Raw genomic sequence first — 15,490 nt, 5'->3', positions numbered from 1 at the left:
GCAGATAGCATTTTGTAGTTTCATTCAGCATCGGATTTAGCATTGCATCAATCAATGAACGCTTCTGTTTCTATATCCAGCGCCCTGTTTGCGAAAGAACGAAGTCATGAGACAAACTATTGACTTGAGACCCATGTTCATTACTATTGTGCTCAACATTCTCTTTCTTGATATGAGAAGTGGAGGGATTGGCCCAATAACTAACATCGTGTTTGTAATTTTGTGTAGCTCGTGGTCACCTAGAGATTGGAAGTCACTGGATCAATGATGGGCAAAATGTCTTGTGCATGACTTCATTATAAACTCGCTCTGTCTGAACCTCCTCTCACAACTTGGAATCGCTCGCCCCAACCTTCATCATGATACTCTTGGTCTCCAAGAAGTTATCAATGCTATGCTGCCAACCCTCTCTACCCTGGCCCGAAGCCTTGTATCCTCCAAAAGGCAAGTCCTTCGCAGTGCTGGGACTCGTGCAGTTGATTCCGACATAACCAGAGTTGAGTTCCTTGGAAACTCTCATGGCGCGATCAATATCCTTGGTGTAGACTGCGGCGTACAGACCGAACTCTGTATCGTTGGCCTTGCGAATCGCCTCTTCCTCCGTCTTGATAACATTGATGTTGACGACAGGGCCAAAGACCTCTTCCTTCATGATCTTTGCGTTCTCGGGTGTGTTAAGAAAGATGGTTGGCTCAATAAAGAAACCTCCAGTGCTATCAAGGTTGCCATTTCCTCCAAGAGCAAGGGTACCAGACTTCTTGCCCTCCTCGATAAACTTGAGAACATTGTTATACTGAATCTTGTCGGCCTGAGGACCGTGAACGGTGCCACGCTTTGTTGGGTCGCCTGCCTTGACAGCAGCAAGGTTTTGTTTGCACGCGGCGATGAACTTATCGGCAATGCTATCTTGAACATAAACTCGCGAGTTGGCCATGCAGACTTGTCCACTGTTGAACTGAACACTGTGCATTGTGTCTTTGACGGCCAACTCAAGGTCTGCGTCCTCGAAAACAATGACAGGAGACTTGCCACCAAGTTCGAGAATAACCTTCTTCAAGTTCGTCTTGGCAGCGGTTTCCTGGATGAGGCGTCCAGTGCGGCCGGAGCCAGTGAAGCTCAGGGCTCTAACGTCCATATGCGCAGCGAGCGCAGCGCCAGAAGGCAGGCCGTGGCCATGGATAATATTGAAGACACCTGGAGGGAACCCGGCCTTGTGAACCAGCTCAGCGACCTTGGCCGCAGCAAGAGGAGCCTTCTCGCTCGTCTTCAGCACCACTGTGTTACCGGCGATGAGAGCGGGCGCGGTCTTGCTGGAGAAAAACAGCACAGGCACATTCCAGGGAATGATGGCAGCGACAACTCCATACGGCTGGCGGAGCGTCATCGTGACATATCCCGGCGTGTTCAGCGAGGCGGTGCCCTGAATCTGAGACCAGGCCTCAGCATAGTGGTCAAAATTGCCAGCCGCTGCAAAGCCTTCAAAGTAGTCGTCGACAGGGCGACCCATAGACTGGGCTTCAAGAAGAGCGAGCTCATCGTTGTGCTCTCTGATCAAGGCGGCCAGCTTCTTCAGGCATGCGCCACGTTTGGCCGGATCGAGAGCCGACCAGGCGGGGAATGCGCGGTTCGCAGCAGCGACAGCCGTGTTGACATCTTGCTCGGTTGCTTCAGGAACTATCGACGCAGGCTAGCGTTAGCAGCGAGTCCAGTGGGCAATGCCAAGATGGTGGTGTCTTACCCTCCGCAGTCTGGGTACCAGTAGCCGGGTTGAAGAGGGGAAAAGTGGCTCCGTCTGAGGCCCCAACCAACTGGCCAAGAGGTGTCAATAACGTGTGTCTCACTGGCTGGAACGACTCATGCACGTACTTTGCCATCGATGAGCATCTTGGGGGTGTTGAGCGTTAGTGGCGCTGGCATTGTGTCGGTTGATGATATGATCCTGGGGAAACGAAGTGATGAGAGGCAGAGAAACGCTGGCTAACGAGACAATGGAGGAGCCACCCCGGATTTCCAGCGCTATTATTACTCGTTAATTATGTATGTTGAGGTGTTCGGCAATTCATGTGACATGGCTTAAGCCAAAGACGGCAACGGATCTAAGATCCATGATGCCGCCACCCCCGCTTCAATTTGCGGGGGAATGCAGTGAAACCAAGAGCGCGGCAGTTGGATACGGGCCGAGGGAATCTGGGGAGGAGACGGGTAAGGCTTCAGATTCATGAGGGTTGATGGAGGACGCTCTTCCCATCCATGGACGTCGGTTTGATGCAGCTTATTCGAACATGTCGACACCTCAAGAGACCAGTGAGCGCAGGACTAAGCGCCGGGCGGCCATGAGCTGCGATCGGTGCAAGGCGAGGAAAACAAAGGTGAGGCCAATATGCATTAACATGTGAGATGACGACAGGCTGACCAAGTAACAATGACACGTGAAGTGTGTTGATCCAGGTTGGTCTCACAATTGCTTCACGATTTGATCTGAGCGAGGGTCCTAACATGACATGCAGTTCCCGGACCCTGTCAATTTTGTGCCAGCATCTCGGCTCCCTGTCATTTGGACCCATCGCGGCGACGACAGCGTCCATACTACCGCGTCTCTGAAGAAGAGTTTCGCTATATGACACAGATTCTTGAGCATTTTTTGCCAAACACTGAACTCAATCTGCCCAACTTGAAAGCATTTGTGCAATCGTTGGAAAACAGCGCTTTGGATAACCCAATTACACCCTCAGCAAGCGATGGCATCACTCCCAGTTATCCGATCGTCAGTCCTCAATCAACCGCACCAGAGAGTGTCAATGAGAGCTCAGACATTACGAACGAGATCTCTGAGCTTTATCAAGAAGTTGGACGGGTAAGAGTCGACTCGAAAGGTGTTCAGAGTGAGTACACGATCCATGCTGCATATCGCTTGACGATGCTGACAACTAGCCAGGACATGTCGGACCAAGCTCGTCATACCTCTTTCACTCTGCAGTCCGGTCCATTAAACAGCCTCGTCAGCCGAATACTCCAAATAGTGACATCATTGCTCCCCTCACAGCCTCACCCTCCATCCCTCCCCCACTACCCGAGTCATCGCTGGGAGTGAAGCGGACTCCTCGTCAGGTCAACCTACCCCACAGAGAGCTCTGCAACAACTGCATAGCTCGGTTCTTCCGTGAGGTGCATGCCGTGTACTGGCTCTTCTCCGCCGAGCAGCTGCATGCCACCCTGGATCGGATATATGCTGGCGATGCTACGGCTGCAACTCCCGCTGCGCTATGTAGCTTGTACTCGATCCTTGCTATTACATGCGAAAGTGAGATGCAGAAGGAGTGGTCGGATACGGCCATGAGGCCTTCGGTCACATATCTTACCTTGGCCAAGGCTGTGGTTCCTGCATTGTTTGATGATGCCGACTCGGATAGCGTCCGGGCCCTCTGCCTCCTCGTAAGATTGATCTGAGGCTTACCCTCATTTGCATCGACTGACGAATCTAGGGCCTTGCACTTTCGTGCTCCATGTTTGGAAGCACGGCATATGTGTACATCGGTGCGGCTGCTAGGGTGGCCTTCACACTTGGATGGCATGTTCGAGATGAGAGCTCTCGCGTTGACTTGCAAGAACAAATCGACTTGAGACTCTTCTCCACACTCTACATCCTCGATCTTGACACTTCACTATGTTATGGGAACCCGCCGGCCATTGATCAAAGCATCATCCCGAACCTACCCAAGTCTCCATGTGAGCAGGTACGCTCGTTGAACACTTTGTTGATTTGTTCCATTCTAACTGAGATAGCTTCTGGGCCCAGGGTCTAGCATGCCGCACGACTATCTCGAAACTTCCTGTCAACTAGCTCACCTCCGACGAGGTCTGACAAGGCTTCTGTATCAAAAGCCAACAGCAAAGTCGGCGCCTATCTCAATAAGCGCCGTCTCCAAGGCGGTTTCAGACCTCGAGAACTGGTACTCTGAGATCCCATTCCACCTCCGCCACCCCAACCAAGTTGCCAGGTTCCATGTGCGCTCAGTTGCGGTGTTGCACCTCCGATATTGGAGTGCCATGATCTATGCCACCCGGCCTTTCCTTCTCTACAGCGCTCTTAAAGAGGACAACATAGGGCAGAGCCCAAAGCAGAAGTCGTTTCAAGATTTCAGTGCCAGGTGTCTGGATGCAGCACAAAAATCACTGGAGATGATTCTCTTCCTCGGAGAGCGAGGCTTGCTATCCAGCTTGGTTCTACTCGATTGTGGATCGATTCTCGAGGATATGCAGGTCTTTCTCCTTGGTCTGAAACTCTCTGACCCTTCAATTCACATGAGAAATGTTGAAACGTGTCTTCACACCCTGCAGAGTATGGAACAGGTCTTTTGGACAAAAATGTTACTTCCAGAGGTGATAGCTCAGCTACGGGAATTTGGCGTTCTTAGCAGCGAACCGGGGCTGAATCTGGTTGATGATCAGCCCGCTGGTCTCATATTCTTAGACTTTGCTCAGCAGGGAGAGCCGTGAGTGCACTTGACTACTTGACACAGTGTTGGTATAGACTAACAGTACGATAGGACGTTCTTCCCAGACTTTCACATTCCGAATTTGGACGAGATGCTCTCTGTGGTTGATAGCACGGTTGATTGTAGCTTTGTACCAGGGACATGAGAGAGGTTGATTTCTGTATGCAATGTAGCCGATAGTTACAGATGTAAAGTAGAGTTGTAGAACAAGCCACTGTATTCTTAATCGGAACTTTGTTGTCGAAGCACTGCCTAGCCAGTTCATGATGTCCTAGTGCCATGCTCTTCAGAGCCGATGCTTGACCCCAGTCCATTCTCCCGTTTCAATATTCGCCCCCCCCCTCTCGGTATCGGCAAAATCCATCGGAATCATCGATCCGATACCCTTTGCATTATTAGCACTATTCCCAGACAGGAGGATACATTTACCGATAGTTGACATTTGTAAGCTTATAGACAAATGAGCAACTCAGCAATATCCGAGTACTCTATGTTCGTCTGCCTGTCTATCCTTCCATCCAATTCCATCACAAACCTCTCAATTTACTCACTCTATTCACCGAAAGAATGGCAAAAGGAACAGTAGCCATCGAAGAAGCAGTTGTCAATCCCGAAGACCTGGAATGGCTCTCACAAACCGCCAACATTTACGCCCCCAACCAGAAAGGACAAACTCAGCATCATGCTCTCACCAGAAAGCTGGCAGATATTCATGAGGAACGTCTGAAGGCGATGGATGCCAACGGCGTCGACTACATGTTGCTTTCGCTCACGTCTCCAGGCTGCCAGGGAGAGTCAGACCCCGTGAAAGCATCGAATCTTGCTGTGAGGTCGAACGACTGGTTGGCAAAGCAAGTCGCAGAAAACCCAAAGCGATTTGGAGCATTGGCTGCGCTTTCTATGCATGACGCCACCGAAGCAGCGGCAGAACTCAAGCGAGCCGTCAAAGAGTTGGGAATGTTTGGCGCATTGATCAACGACTTCCAGAGCGCAGGGCCTGATTCAAGTGTGAAGAAGTACTACGATACTCCAGAGTATCTTCCTTTTTGGAAAGCTGTTGAGGAGCTGGACGTGCCAGTTTATCTGCACCCCCGATATCCAATCGATGTGGAACTACAGCCAGACGGGAAATTCGGACCCAGAAAGCAGATTCTTGGAGCAGCTGTTCAGTTTCACCTGGACCTTAGCTTCCACATCTACGCATTGTGTTCGAGCGGAATCTTTGATCGATTTCCCCGAGTACAAGTGGTGATTGGGCACATGGGAGAAGGGTATGTTCTTACTTACTCCGGAGACATCTACTCTGCTTACGCTTATACTAGGATCCCATTCAACCTCTGGCGAGCTGATCATTGGTACAATAAGCCCGTCAAGAAGGCCACGAGGCCATCGAAGCATGACTACAGTTACTATCTGAAGCACAACATCTCCATCACCACCTCGGGCAACTTTTCCACCGACGTGATGAAGTTCTGTGTTGAGCAGCTAGGAGTTGACAGATGCATGTTTTCAATCGGTATGTCCCTGAGCTCTATGAAGAGCAGCCTTCTAATAATAGTGACAGATTACCCATATGACACAATCGAAGAAGCCCAAGACTGGTGGAAGGGTGCAGAACTCCCCGAGGACCAAAAGCAGGCTGTGGGCAGGTCCAATGCAATCAAGCTGTTTAAGCTCCCACTTGAACCATAGTACTCAGAGCAACGAATTGATGTAACCTCGATTTCCCGTTTGTGAATCTCATATCTGCTCCTGATCTATTATTACTTGCACCATTTCTCCTTGTGAAATAGTGAGCTGGTCTCAAACCTGTGGTTAGGATCAGGCTGTGAGGCTGCAACTAGACGCCATCCTCATTTGGTATTTGCCACACTATTGACTCTTGATTGAGTTTGGCTCTGCGAGACAAATCTTTTGATTGGGGCAAAGTTCACTTTCAGCTGAGGTCGGCTATTTGCCCAGCCGTTCTAGACCAGTACAAGCATCTTGGCGAAGCAGGCTGAGGACATGTCACGAATCAGACAAAACATGGCTTTAACTATCGATTCTTAATCACACCTCGAATGCGGCAAAATGGCTGATCTGAGAATGATGAGATATTGTGGGTGATCTGGCCCTTCAATTTAAGGGGGGAGTATTTCTCCTCGACAGTGACGTCGAATTTACGTTGGCACCCATAGCCTCGGCCGCACGACACGATAAAACGACGATGGTGAACAATTTGGACCATCAACAAGACTCATCTGGCGATGACCTACGGCGAGCCTACTCGGACATCAGACGGCTATGGCTTTTCTCTATTGTGCCGCTGGTCGTTACTGTTGTGACGTTCATCGCCCTACTCGGATCAAACTCTGTGGATACAAACAGCCAGTATATCCTAGTGCTATACGAAGCGACGCGTCTCTTGGTACCGCTTCAGGTAGCTGCTCTCGTCGCGCCATGGAATATTGGTCACATCATGAAGCTCTGCTCTTATTGGGTTGGCTACCGTGCGAGCGTGTCCCGCTATCGGAACCACGGGGTGTCGACGGTTTCAGATGAGCAAGGCATCATTACTTCGCATCTTTTCTTCGCTAGCCCCATGACTGCCTTGATGGCTCTCTGGCACGCTTGCAAGCCGACTGAGTCTTCAATCAGAGGTCTAGGGTTATTACGACACTTTCCAGGTGGACCGAGAAGCGAGTTCGGGGAATACCTCACCCTGACGACTTCAATTCTCTCAGTGGTTGCATTTTCGCACCTCTTGTTTGCAGGGCTTGTTACACTTTTAGCTGCCCTCGCCTCCATGGAGACGCACGACATCATCACTCCGGTTCAAGTCCCCATGCAGCACTTCGGAAGGGTCCTACCAGACGGTTGCCTAGATACGAAAGGCATGTCAAACGGTGTGTCTTACTCCTGTGGAGTAGAACCTCTTACTGGTGGATTCGTTCTCACCAACTCGACTGAGAGTATCCAGACTGTCAACAATGCGTCCAGCTTGAATCAAGTTCTTTACGACAGTCAGGTGGGTTTCCATGATGCAGTGCGAATAGTGCAACTTCTAACGCTTTGTACAGAACCAAGTCGCATTGCTAGCGCCCAAGGACATCAACGGAGCACTCGACTACTCAGCCAAGACCCTTGGTGTCAGCACACAATGCAGTTCAAAAGGGAAAGAGTGTAGGCTACGACTCAGCAGGAATAGCGACACTGGGGTCGTACATTCCTGCCCCCCTGACGAGAGCGCCGGCGACGACTCTCTTTCTGTCGCTAAAGCGTGGGCTGGGAATGTGATTCTGGGACCCGGCAGAACTCCCAATCCTTTCAACTACTGGATCTGGAGTGTCGTCGACAAGACCGAGACCCACCTGTCGAGCGATTCCGAGGTGGTGAAGATGGTTGGCGGTGCCATCTCGATTCTTCTTGACTGCAGTGTCAACGTGTACAACGTCACATATTCTGTACAAAACGGAACCATCGTCCCCGAGACACTCATCGCGACCATGGCTGACGACGCTCCCTCGTATGTCGTGGCCGATCCCCTCACGCTCAACTTTGCCCAGAACCAAATCTACGAGAGTCTTCGACTGGCCGCCGTCATCTCTCGCAATGTGTCCGAACTAGCGTCTACAGTATCCGTGTCTGTCAGTGAGATGGCCGTGGCTTATCTTGCCGGCATATTCGAGCCTCTGCAGAATGAGGAGGAGAGCACCCGCAGAGCCGTACAGGTCGCTCGCCTTCCTATAGCTCTGGTTTGCATCACCATCGCCCTTGGCATCATTCTTGCTTTACAAGCGACTTGTTTCTTTCTTATAGCAATGGGACTTGTGCGGAAGGATCCAAACACGGTGGCTGAGCGGGATAGATTGACACTTGAGGCTCGCGTATCAGGTGCGGTTTGCAGAGGTCCAGTCGAGCGACCGGGACACTTTGCGAAGGGTGGATAAGACATTTTGTGTTATGATAAGTTCCTATCCACGTACCCCCATCTTTGATGCCCGACTAGGTAATACCGACAAGCGGTTTCAATGCGCAGCTAGGCATAATTCACCCCAAAAGCATCTCCATTGTGCTGCGTCAATGCCAACCCTGATATGAATTGCCCAATCTCTTTCTTTCTGCGCACAAGTAGCTCATTATCAAAAAAAATTAATCGGAGGCTTTGCCGACCTATCATCCGTTCAATCTGCCCTCCGACTGGGGCTGACTGCATGTGTGCACAGCACGAACGCCAGTCAGCGGGAAGGTAATCGGCGAACAAGATATCGCCGACGTCGAACCCCGATGATATGCAAGATATACGCCAATGCCGGCACTGAGAGGGAGCCAAGGCACATAGGCTAACTAGGTGTGCTTCAGGAGGAACCGTTCGTTCAAAGCAGCATATAAAAATATGAGAGCCTGAAGGAATTGGATTTCTCAACAAGTCAACACTTCCCTATCACATCAACCTCAGCAGTCCCCTTCTCCTCGGGTATACTTTGTTAAAATGGTCAAGCCCATCGCCCTCACCATTGTCTCTGCAATTCTCTTCCCAACTCTTACAATCGCCGCAGCTTGTACGGATGGCCTGGTCTACTGTGGTTACAACCTTTTAAGGCAAGGTAAGATTTCCCCCAACGGACTCGGAGCTTCATTAAAAACAACTCTGGTCCTGACGCTTGAGACGTAGGTAACTACAAGGCTGAGATCATCGCGGAGCTTGCGAGAGTTGGAGACCCTAGCGACCCTAGCGAGGAGTACGACATCTACCATGGTCTTTTCAAGTGCGGCGAAGGCGGTCATGGGTGGATTCGATACATCAGCCATTGTGACAGGTTCTGCAATGATGGCGGCGCGGGTAGAGACGACTACTGTTAGATGAGACGGAACAGGATGTGTCCCGGTTGAGGGAGGGAGTTTGACGCTCATGTCACGGTTGAGTCATTTCACAAGGACAAGGTTAATTGAAATATTTCATCCTTATTTCTTTCAAAATAAGGGCAGCCGAAAAAAAGATCACAGGCGATGAGGCCAGCAAAAAACATACAACAGTGGGGATTCGTTGGTCGTCACCGATCCAACTACTAATCCACCCCTCACCGGCTTATACATGGGAGATCAGACGGGATCCTGAGTTTTCCAGTGGGTATGGTCGTATGTGGCAGTGGAGGTCTGCTAAATGGTTTATATGCCCGGATTGAATGGCGTGTGGAGGTAGAGTGGCAAAGGAGATAGGTACTGTATGATCACGGAACGGAGCCTTGGCAGTATGGACACCAAGTTTTCAGCACGAAGGAGTTCAGAAGAAAGATTACATCTATAATATATCTACTCTAGCTTCAAAGCAGGAAGTGCATCCTTAGCTGCCTCTCCAAAAGCAGGAGCCTGCATATCCTCATCCTTGACCTGCTGCCCAGTAATGGGATGTTGATAATGAAAGGGGACGACCCTCGTATCCGGCCAGAGCATCTGCTGATCCGACGATACAATCTCGTTGGGTCCCGTAGGATCCTCAGGAAACGTCTTCTTGGGGAATGGAACAAAACCCGACGTCTTCTTTGACCATCCATCCTCGACATCTCCGTGCCAGAATGGAAAGTATCGAAGACGGAGGATGCGCCACTTTCCATCGGCTTCCTTGACATACTCGTTCTCATAGATGCCTCCTTCAAACCACTGACAGAATCCTCGCGGATGCTTCTCTGCCTGGCTAATATGGACACCAGCTTGCATCAATGATCGAAAGCGACCCTTGGCTCGAGCGACAATCCCGTCTGAGCTTGTGCCATACTCAACGTCAACGATCCCCTGCATCTGGGGATGATCAAGCAAGAAGCCGTGTACGGGGCCGTTTCTCTGAACAAAGCCCTTGGAGAATCGATCAATGTAGAGTCTCTTGACTCCTTCTTTGGTCAAGTACCGTCCACCTAGAAACTGCACGTAGGCATCTGGGCTGGTGGAGAAAAGCTCTACCACCTACACAATTAGTAGGAGTTTATAACACTGACGGTTGGTCACTTGCCTCCTCATACAGACACTTGTCCAAGTAGTATCCATATTTGTACTGCAGCTTTCGAATCTCCTCCTGGTCTTGACATACCTTGTCAGCCAGTACGTAATATCACAGTCAAACTGTACCTACCACTTAACCGAGTAACCTCGTTCCGAAGGAGTTCCACGGTGCGCTTGAGCTCGCTGATTTCGTCGGCCATTGTATTGATTGGTAGAGTGTTTGTCACGGATTTGAGGTGTGCTCTAATTCGTCCGGTGGAGGAGTGGCTATTCATACAGGTTCTTGGAAGATGGTTTCCCGCTTGCCAAGGCGCTACCCCGCGCTTCGGTGTCATTCGTGTATGCGGCGGCTGACGAGGCTATTTCCGTTGCCATCGGGTCGATGGAGCCGATGCGATGGAGGGGATAATCGGGAGTATTGGAGCTCCCATGTGATAGCTACGCCACTCTTTAGATGCCTAATTCGGTTTCAAGATCCGGTAAATTGACTTGGATAATAGCGAATGTGATAACAGTTTGGTGGTTCTAACCCCAGGCATTCCATCTGCCATGCCCACACTGACTGCCCCTCATCGTTTCTCGGCCCTCGCCTCTTCAACTTGCCAAGGCAGCGGTTCAGTTGCAATCTTTGCCGGTCCAACATCCCCGTTCTTGCTCCTCCGTTTCTCCCATTCTTCAATCTCCCGCTGATCCACAAAATTTCCATGAAGTCCCATCCGAAGCCGAAGTGGCAGATGCACCACCGCGAGTGGGCCCTGCGACAGGTTCAATGCGTCAAACACCAGAATGTCGTTTCTTTGAACATCCAGGTGGTTGAGAATTGCGACGAGATAGCCATCTCCTTCATCCTTGGATCCTTCTCTGGGGATAAAGACGGGTTCTTGAAAGGTGCAAGTTGGGCCGGCAAAGTAGACGTCCTTGATCTCTGTCTCCCAGTTGTAGTGGCCGAGGACGTTCCATAGCCCACCAGCTGGTGGTCCACAGCGTTGAATGTCATAGGGGCGAGTTGGATCCATTTGTAACTGCCAGAAGTGATTGTAGGGCTTTGTGAGGAAGCGTTCGTCTTGCTTCGAAAACTCTCCGTTGGTTCCGTACTTCTTGAAAGGTGTCACTCTTGTGTTTGTCTTGCTCTTCGGGTCAAACACCCAACGAAAAGTGTCTGAAATCAGCTTCTGTCGCGCCTTGGCTTGCATGGAATGAGGTCCAGCCGCTGCTTCATCTGGGGGCCACCAAAAGAAGACATTGCCGTCGGCTACGGTCAAGTCGCACACGATGTGGCCGTTTTCATCTTCGTATGCCCCAACAACATGCCCATGGAAGCCTGGTTCTTGTCAATATGTGAATCAAGTCACTAATTAAAGGGAACACTGACCATTGTCTGCTCGCAGCCAGATGATGTCCTCGTCACCCTTTCGAGGCACAATTCCGTAGTATTGGTCTTCGTTCGGGTCCCATGCCCAATGATTGCCACCCTTCTTCAGACGATCTAACTCGCACTTGAGAGGAGTCATGGGCAAGATCAAGTAATTCTTGGTCAAAGCAGCGTCGTGGATCATGCCGCAAAATGGAGCTTTGTACCAACGTTCATGCGTCAGTTTCCCATGCTCGGGCTCGAAAGTCCAGACCGCAATGTCGCAAGAAGCGTCGTGGCCGTTGCCACCAGCTTCGTATGCAAAGGCAACCATTTCCCCAGTGTCTGGATCCATCTTTGGATGCGCTGTGAAGCAGGGGGCTTTCATCTGGCCTTCAAAATCGTAACGACCAATAGTTTCGAGGGTAACTGGATCCATCGCAAAAGGAGGTCCGTCTTCTTTCGAGGCCAGGAGCGTACCGCGCCAGAAGTACACATTGGTGTTTGAAACAGTTCGAATGATCCCTTTGACCATCTCGTTGTCGGTGTATGGATTGCGGTATCTTCCGAACATGGCCTTTCGATGTTTGTCTTCGGCGTTGAATCTGTCGGTTCTCACATAGCGTTGCTTGAAGTCGACGTGGCCATTGCGGAACTGGATTGCGCTGACCATTCCATCGCCACTAAAGTTGACATCTTCCTCGTACACGGGAGGAAACCTAGGATCAGGCTGAACGCGAAAGAAGGTGCCGTTGATGTCCTTAGGGAGGTTTCCGGAGATCTCGAGTTCCACCACATCGCATTCAAGTCTGGATGGCTGAAGAGGTCCTCGGAAGAAGGGCGTATCTGGATACTTGATAGTATCGCCCACTCTCTTTCCATCAGCGTACCCAACATCAGTATCAGACGAAGGTACACATTGAGGGCTTGAAATGGGTGCAGCCATGATGGCGAATAGGAATGACTATCCCAGTGGAGTCGTGATACAGAATTGGATGTGTTCGCAAAGCGATTGTTGTTTTTAGAGAGGTTGTGATTCGTCCATAGATATCTTGGCCGAAGAGTACGCGACTTTATCAAGAGACATTCTTACCCGGCTCTTCTCGGCACCATCGGAGGTATGCTGGCGACGTGTCATCACAAGGGGCCAGGACTCAATCCTACTTTCCAGGACCATAGGCAGTTGTTGAAAGAGGGGTTGTAATTCACAGTAATCTTTGAGTTGACGGAGGTGTTCTTGAAAGTCGTTGATCATGATTTGCGTCACATTGAGCTACCGTCCATTCTTCATATTCCGCGGAACAACGACGCCAGGGGAATCTGGACTGTCATTCGAAACTTGCGTGGAGATAGTACCAGACTATAAATCAATTCAACAAACTGACCCTGCCAGCGCCAAGTCTACCACTCAACAACCGACACTGCGCAGCCCCCATTGTCCGCAAGTAGTCGAAGCAATGAACTCTGCGCCTTGCCCTGTACCTCGCCATGTCAAGCTCTTCCACAGCTCCATAAGGTCCAAAGGCCTGGATAGATGATTCTGACCATGGACTGCCGCCGTACATGAACGTCAACCACCCTTGGCGCATCTCCTTCCCAACTCTGTCAGCTCCAGGATTGAAAGAGAGATCGATTCCACCAAATAAAAAGATGAGATCCACGGCGTGATGAGCGCGACTAGATGCTTGCCACGGGTTGGCTTCATCTATTATGTACTGGTAAACCCTCTTGTTGTTTTTGCGCCATGTGTTGCTAATCTCTAATGCGGGGAGGGCGAATCTTGTGTCGTTGATAAGATCGAGGACTCCTAGTCTAGAGGCGGTCGGTCGCTCTGGGTATATGTGGTAAAGTTCCTCAAGTTTAGAGGAGCCTTGGTGACAAGCGCGTATGATTTCAAGAATCTCGCCTGGCTTTAGGAGATCAACGCCGCTCCTCCATATAGCAGACTGTGTTCATCAAGTCAGCAACAACTTCTCGATCTCGTAGCGGTGAACCAACCTCGTATTCCACATCGGATATCATAATTCCATCGATGTTTTCCGTTCTGTTCTCCCAACCATTGAGGTCGGGCCCTTCCTGAAGCCACATGGAGGTTACTCCGCAGTTGATCAATGCCTGGACTAACGAATCTGCACTACCATTGTGTATTGTGTCCCCCCTGGCGTGTAGCTCACTTTTTATCCGCTTCAAAAGACCCTGGCCAACTTCCAGCGGTTGGGGAGGCGACAAATGAAGAGACCCCGATGCCAATATGGCCTGGCGGACGCATTTCGGGGCCGTCTTGGATAAGATATGAGCGTGCACATACACAGCACCTGCGCTTTCACCGGCAAGTGTAATTTTCTCCTGGGAACAGCTTTAGCCTCGTCGAGCACTGTTATGAGCAAGGGGGCCTGTTTACTGACCGGATCGCCGCCAAAGTCTCGGATGTTATCCGATACCCATTGAAGAGCCAGCCTTTGGTCTTGGAGGGCGAGGTTTCTTTCTCCTACGCCATCGCCAAAGGCAAAGATGTTGAGGCGGTAGTTGAAGGTGACAATGACGATGGGCTTATCGCTGTTGACTGATTCGGCCACAAACCTTGTGGGATCTCAGTGCACAAATCAGTTTAATGCTCAAACAAGATTGCTAGAAGAGATCTGCCCACCGCAAACTGGACTCGCAGCTGATGCAAATGTCACACATTGAGAGCCTCCTGGAGCTGTATCAGCCCTGAATCCATGTCTCGGGGCTAGAAGCAATACCATGAATCCATACGAGCACCGGTAGAAGCCCTTTGCCTTTTATGTCTGCGCCTTTTGGGCGAGAGATGTTCAGGTTCAAACAGTTGAATTCGTCTTCTTCAATGGTTGGACTCTCCAAATTTCGAGGCAGACGAAGTAGGTGGCCAACGTCGACCTTTGGCTGAGGGCATTGCGGACTGAATCACAGGTGCGGGGATTAGCTGAACTGAGAAACAAACCGGCCGAAATTCATCAATTACCCAAATCTCGTCGCATCTAGTTCCCTTGGGAGCGCATCATATTCCGGTTTGTGGAATCTCTTCGGAATGCGGCCATATGGAATGCCCCGAAAATGCCAGACGGGTCGCCCAAACCGCTCGTCTTGGACCCCTTGAAGGGTGCTGGATGACGTCTGGAGTGTAACAAGAGAGTCTGTCATGGTGGCTGTGCCAGAAAGGAAAACGCTCAAGACGAGCAATGAAATCGTGTTTCGCTCTCGTTAAAGTTTCTCTTGGGTCGCAATAATGGAGTCGAGTCAATTGCCGAGGCCCCATGCGGTGTTACGTGTTGTCACAGAGGGCCGCTTACGGGACTTGCAGATCTTGGCCTCTCACCGTCTCGTCAGACCAAAGCACCCAGGCATTTCAAGCAATTTCCCCAAGTCTTGGTCGTTATCAAAGCTCCAAAGAATGAGTAGAATGAAAATGAAAATGCATCATTTCTGCTAAATCAGGCAAGACCCGATCCCATCTTCCGTATGGCAATGAGCAAAACTCCAAGAATGCGCGGTCGGATGCAATCTACCGACGAATCTTCCGAACCATGCACCCCGCATTGTACCCCGCCCCTGGTGGATAATCCAATCTGACTGATTGAATGGTAAGCACGGCTCGGGTTAGCAGGATGCTGGTATATGAGGAGGGTAGCGTGACGGTGTCATA

The 15,490-nt window shown here is 50.6% G+C and overlaps 6 protein-coding genes across 6 annotated transcripts; 3 read left to right on the top strand and 3 right to left on the bottom strand.

Annotated features, from left to right (window-relative positions):
- Positions 1 to 325: 325 nt before the first annotated feature.
- Positions 326 to 1,917, bottom strand: MRS44_008513 (uncharacterized protein; the record flags this gene model as incomplete). The annotated part of the gene is made up of 3 exons (XM_046269590.2): positions 326 to 1,674; positions 1,739 to 1,808; positions 1,867 to 1,917. 3 exons carry the CDS (start codon positions 1,915 to 1,917, stop codon positions 326 to 328), a joined length of 1,470 nt encoding a protein of 489 aa, XP_046131962.1.
- Positions 1,918 to 2,282: 365 nt separating this feature from the next.
- MRS44_008512 (uncharacterized protein) lies at positions 2,283 to 6,188 on the top strand (the record flags this gene model as incomplete). The annotated part of the gene is made up of 9 exons (XM_065620960.1): positions 2,283 to 2,304; positions 2,508 to 2,882; positions 2,936 to 3,432; positions 3,483 to 3,734; positions 3,784 to 4,493; positions 4,548 to 4,596; positions 4,953 to 5,767; positions 5,819 to 6,012; positions 6,061 to 6,188. The coding sequence occupies 9 exons, from the start codon at positions 2,283 to 2,285 to the stop codon at positions 6,186 to 6,188; spliced, it is 3,042 nt and encodes a 1,013-aa protein (XP_065477032.1).
- A 517-nt stretch (positions 6,189 to 6,705) lies between these two features.
- Positions 6,706 to 8,428, top strand: MRS44_008511 (uncharacterized protein; the record flags this gene model as incomplete). Its single annotated transcript, XM_046283628.2, has 2 exons — positions 6,706 to 7,506; positions 7,559 to 8,428. The coding sequence occupies 2 exons, from the start codon at positions 6,706 to 6,708 to the stop codon at positions 8,426 to 8,428; spliced, it is 1,671 nt and encodes a 556-aa protein (XP_046131959.2).
- A 542-nt stretch (positions 8,429 to 8,970) lies between these two features.
- On the top strand, positions 8,971 to 9,341 carry MRS44_008510 (uncharacterized protein; the record flags this gene model as incomplete). The annotated part of the gene is made up of 2 exons (XM_046283627.2): positions 8,971 to 9,085; positions 9,154 to 9,341. 2 exons carry the CDS (start codon positions 8,971 to 8,973, stop codon positions 9,339 to 9,341), a joined length of 303 nt encoding a protein of 100 aa, XP_046131958.2.
- A 450-nt stretch (positions 9,342 to 9,791) lies between these two features.
- MRS44_008509 (uncharacterized protein) lies at positions 9,792 to 10,675 on the bottom strand (the record flags this gene model as incomplete). The annotated part of the gene is made up of 3 exons (XM_065620959.1): positions 9,792 to 10,416; positions 10,472 to 10,553; positions 10,606 to 10,675. The coding sequence occupies 3 exons, from the start codon at positions 10,673 to 10,675 to the stop codon at positions 9,792 to 9,794; spliced, it is 777 nt and encodes a 258-aa protein (XP_065477031.1).
- A 369-nt stretch (positions 10,676 to 11,044) lies between these two features.
- On the bottom strand, positions 11,045 to 14,988 carry MRS44_008508 (uncharacterized protein; the record flags this gene model as incomplete). The annotated part of the gene is made up of 8 exons (XM_065620958.1): positions 11,045 to 11,796; positions 11,848 to 12,790; positions 12,920 to 12,949; positions 13,212 to 13,772; positions 13,825 to 13,955; positions 14,001 to 14,172; positions 14,232 to 14,406; positions 14,810 to 14,988. The coding sequence occupies 8 exons, from the start codon at positions 14,986 to 14,988 to the stop codon at positions 11,045 to 11,047; spliced, it is 2,943 nt and encodes a 980-aa protein (XP_065477030.1).
- Positions 14,989 to 15,490: the final 502 nt, after the last annotated feature.

The sequence above is a fragment of the Fusarium solani genome (genome assembly GCF_023522795.1).
Source record: "Fusarium solani strain SB1 chromosome Unknown bctg00000005, whole genome shotgun sequence".
NCBI classification, from domain to species: domain Eukaryota; kingdom Fungi; phylum Ascomycota; class Sordariomycetes; order Hypocreales; family Nectriaceae; genus Fusarium; species Fusarium solani.
The sequence above is the reverse complement of the archived record's forward strand: the minus strand, read 5'-3'. Positions and strand labels throughout refer to the sequence as shown.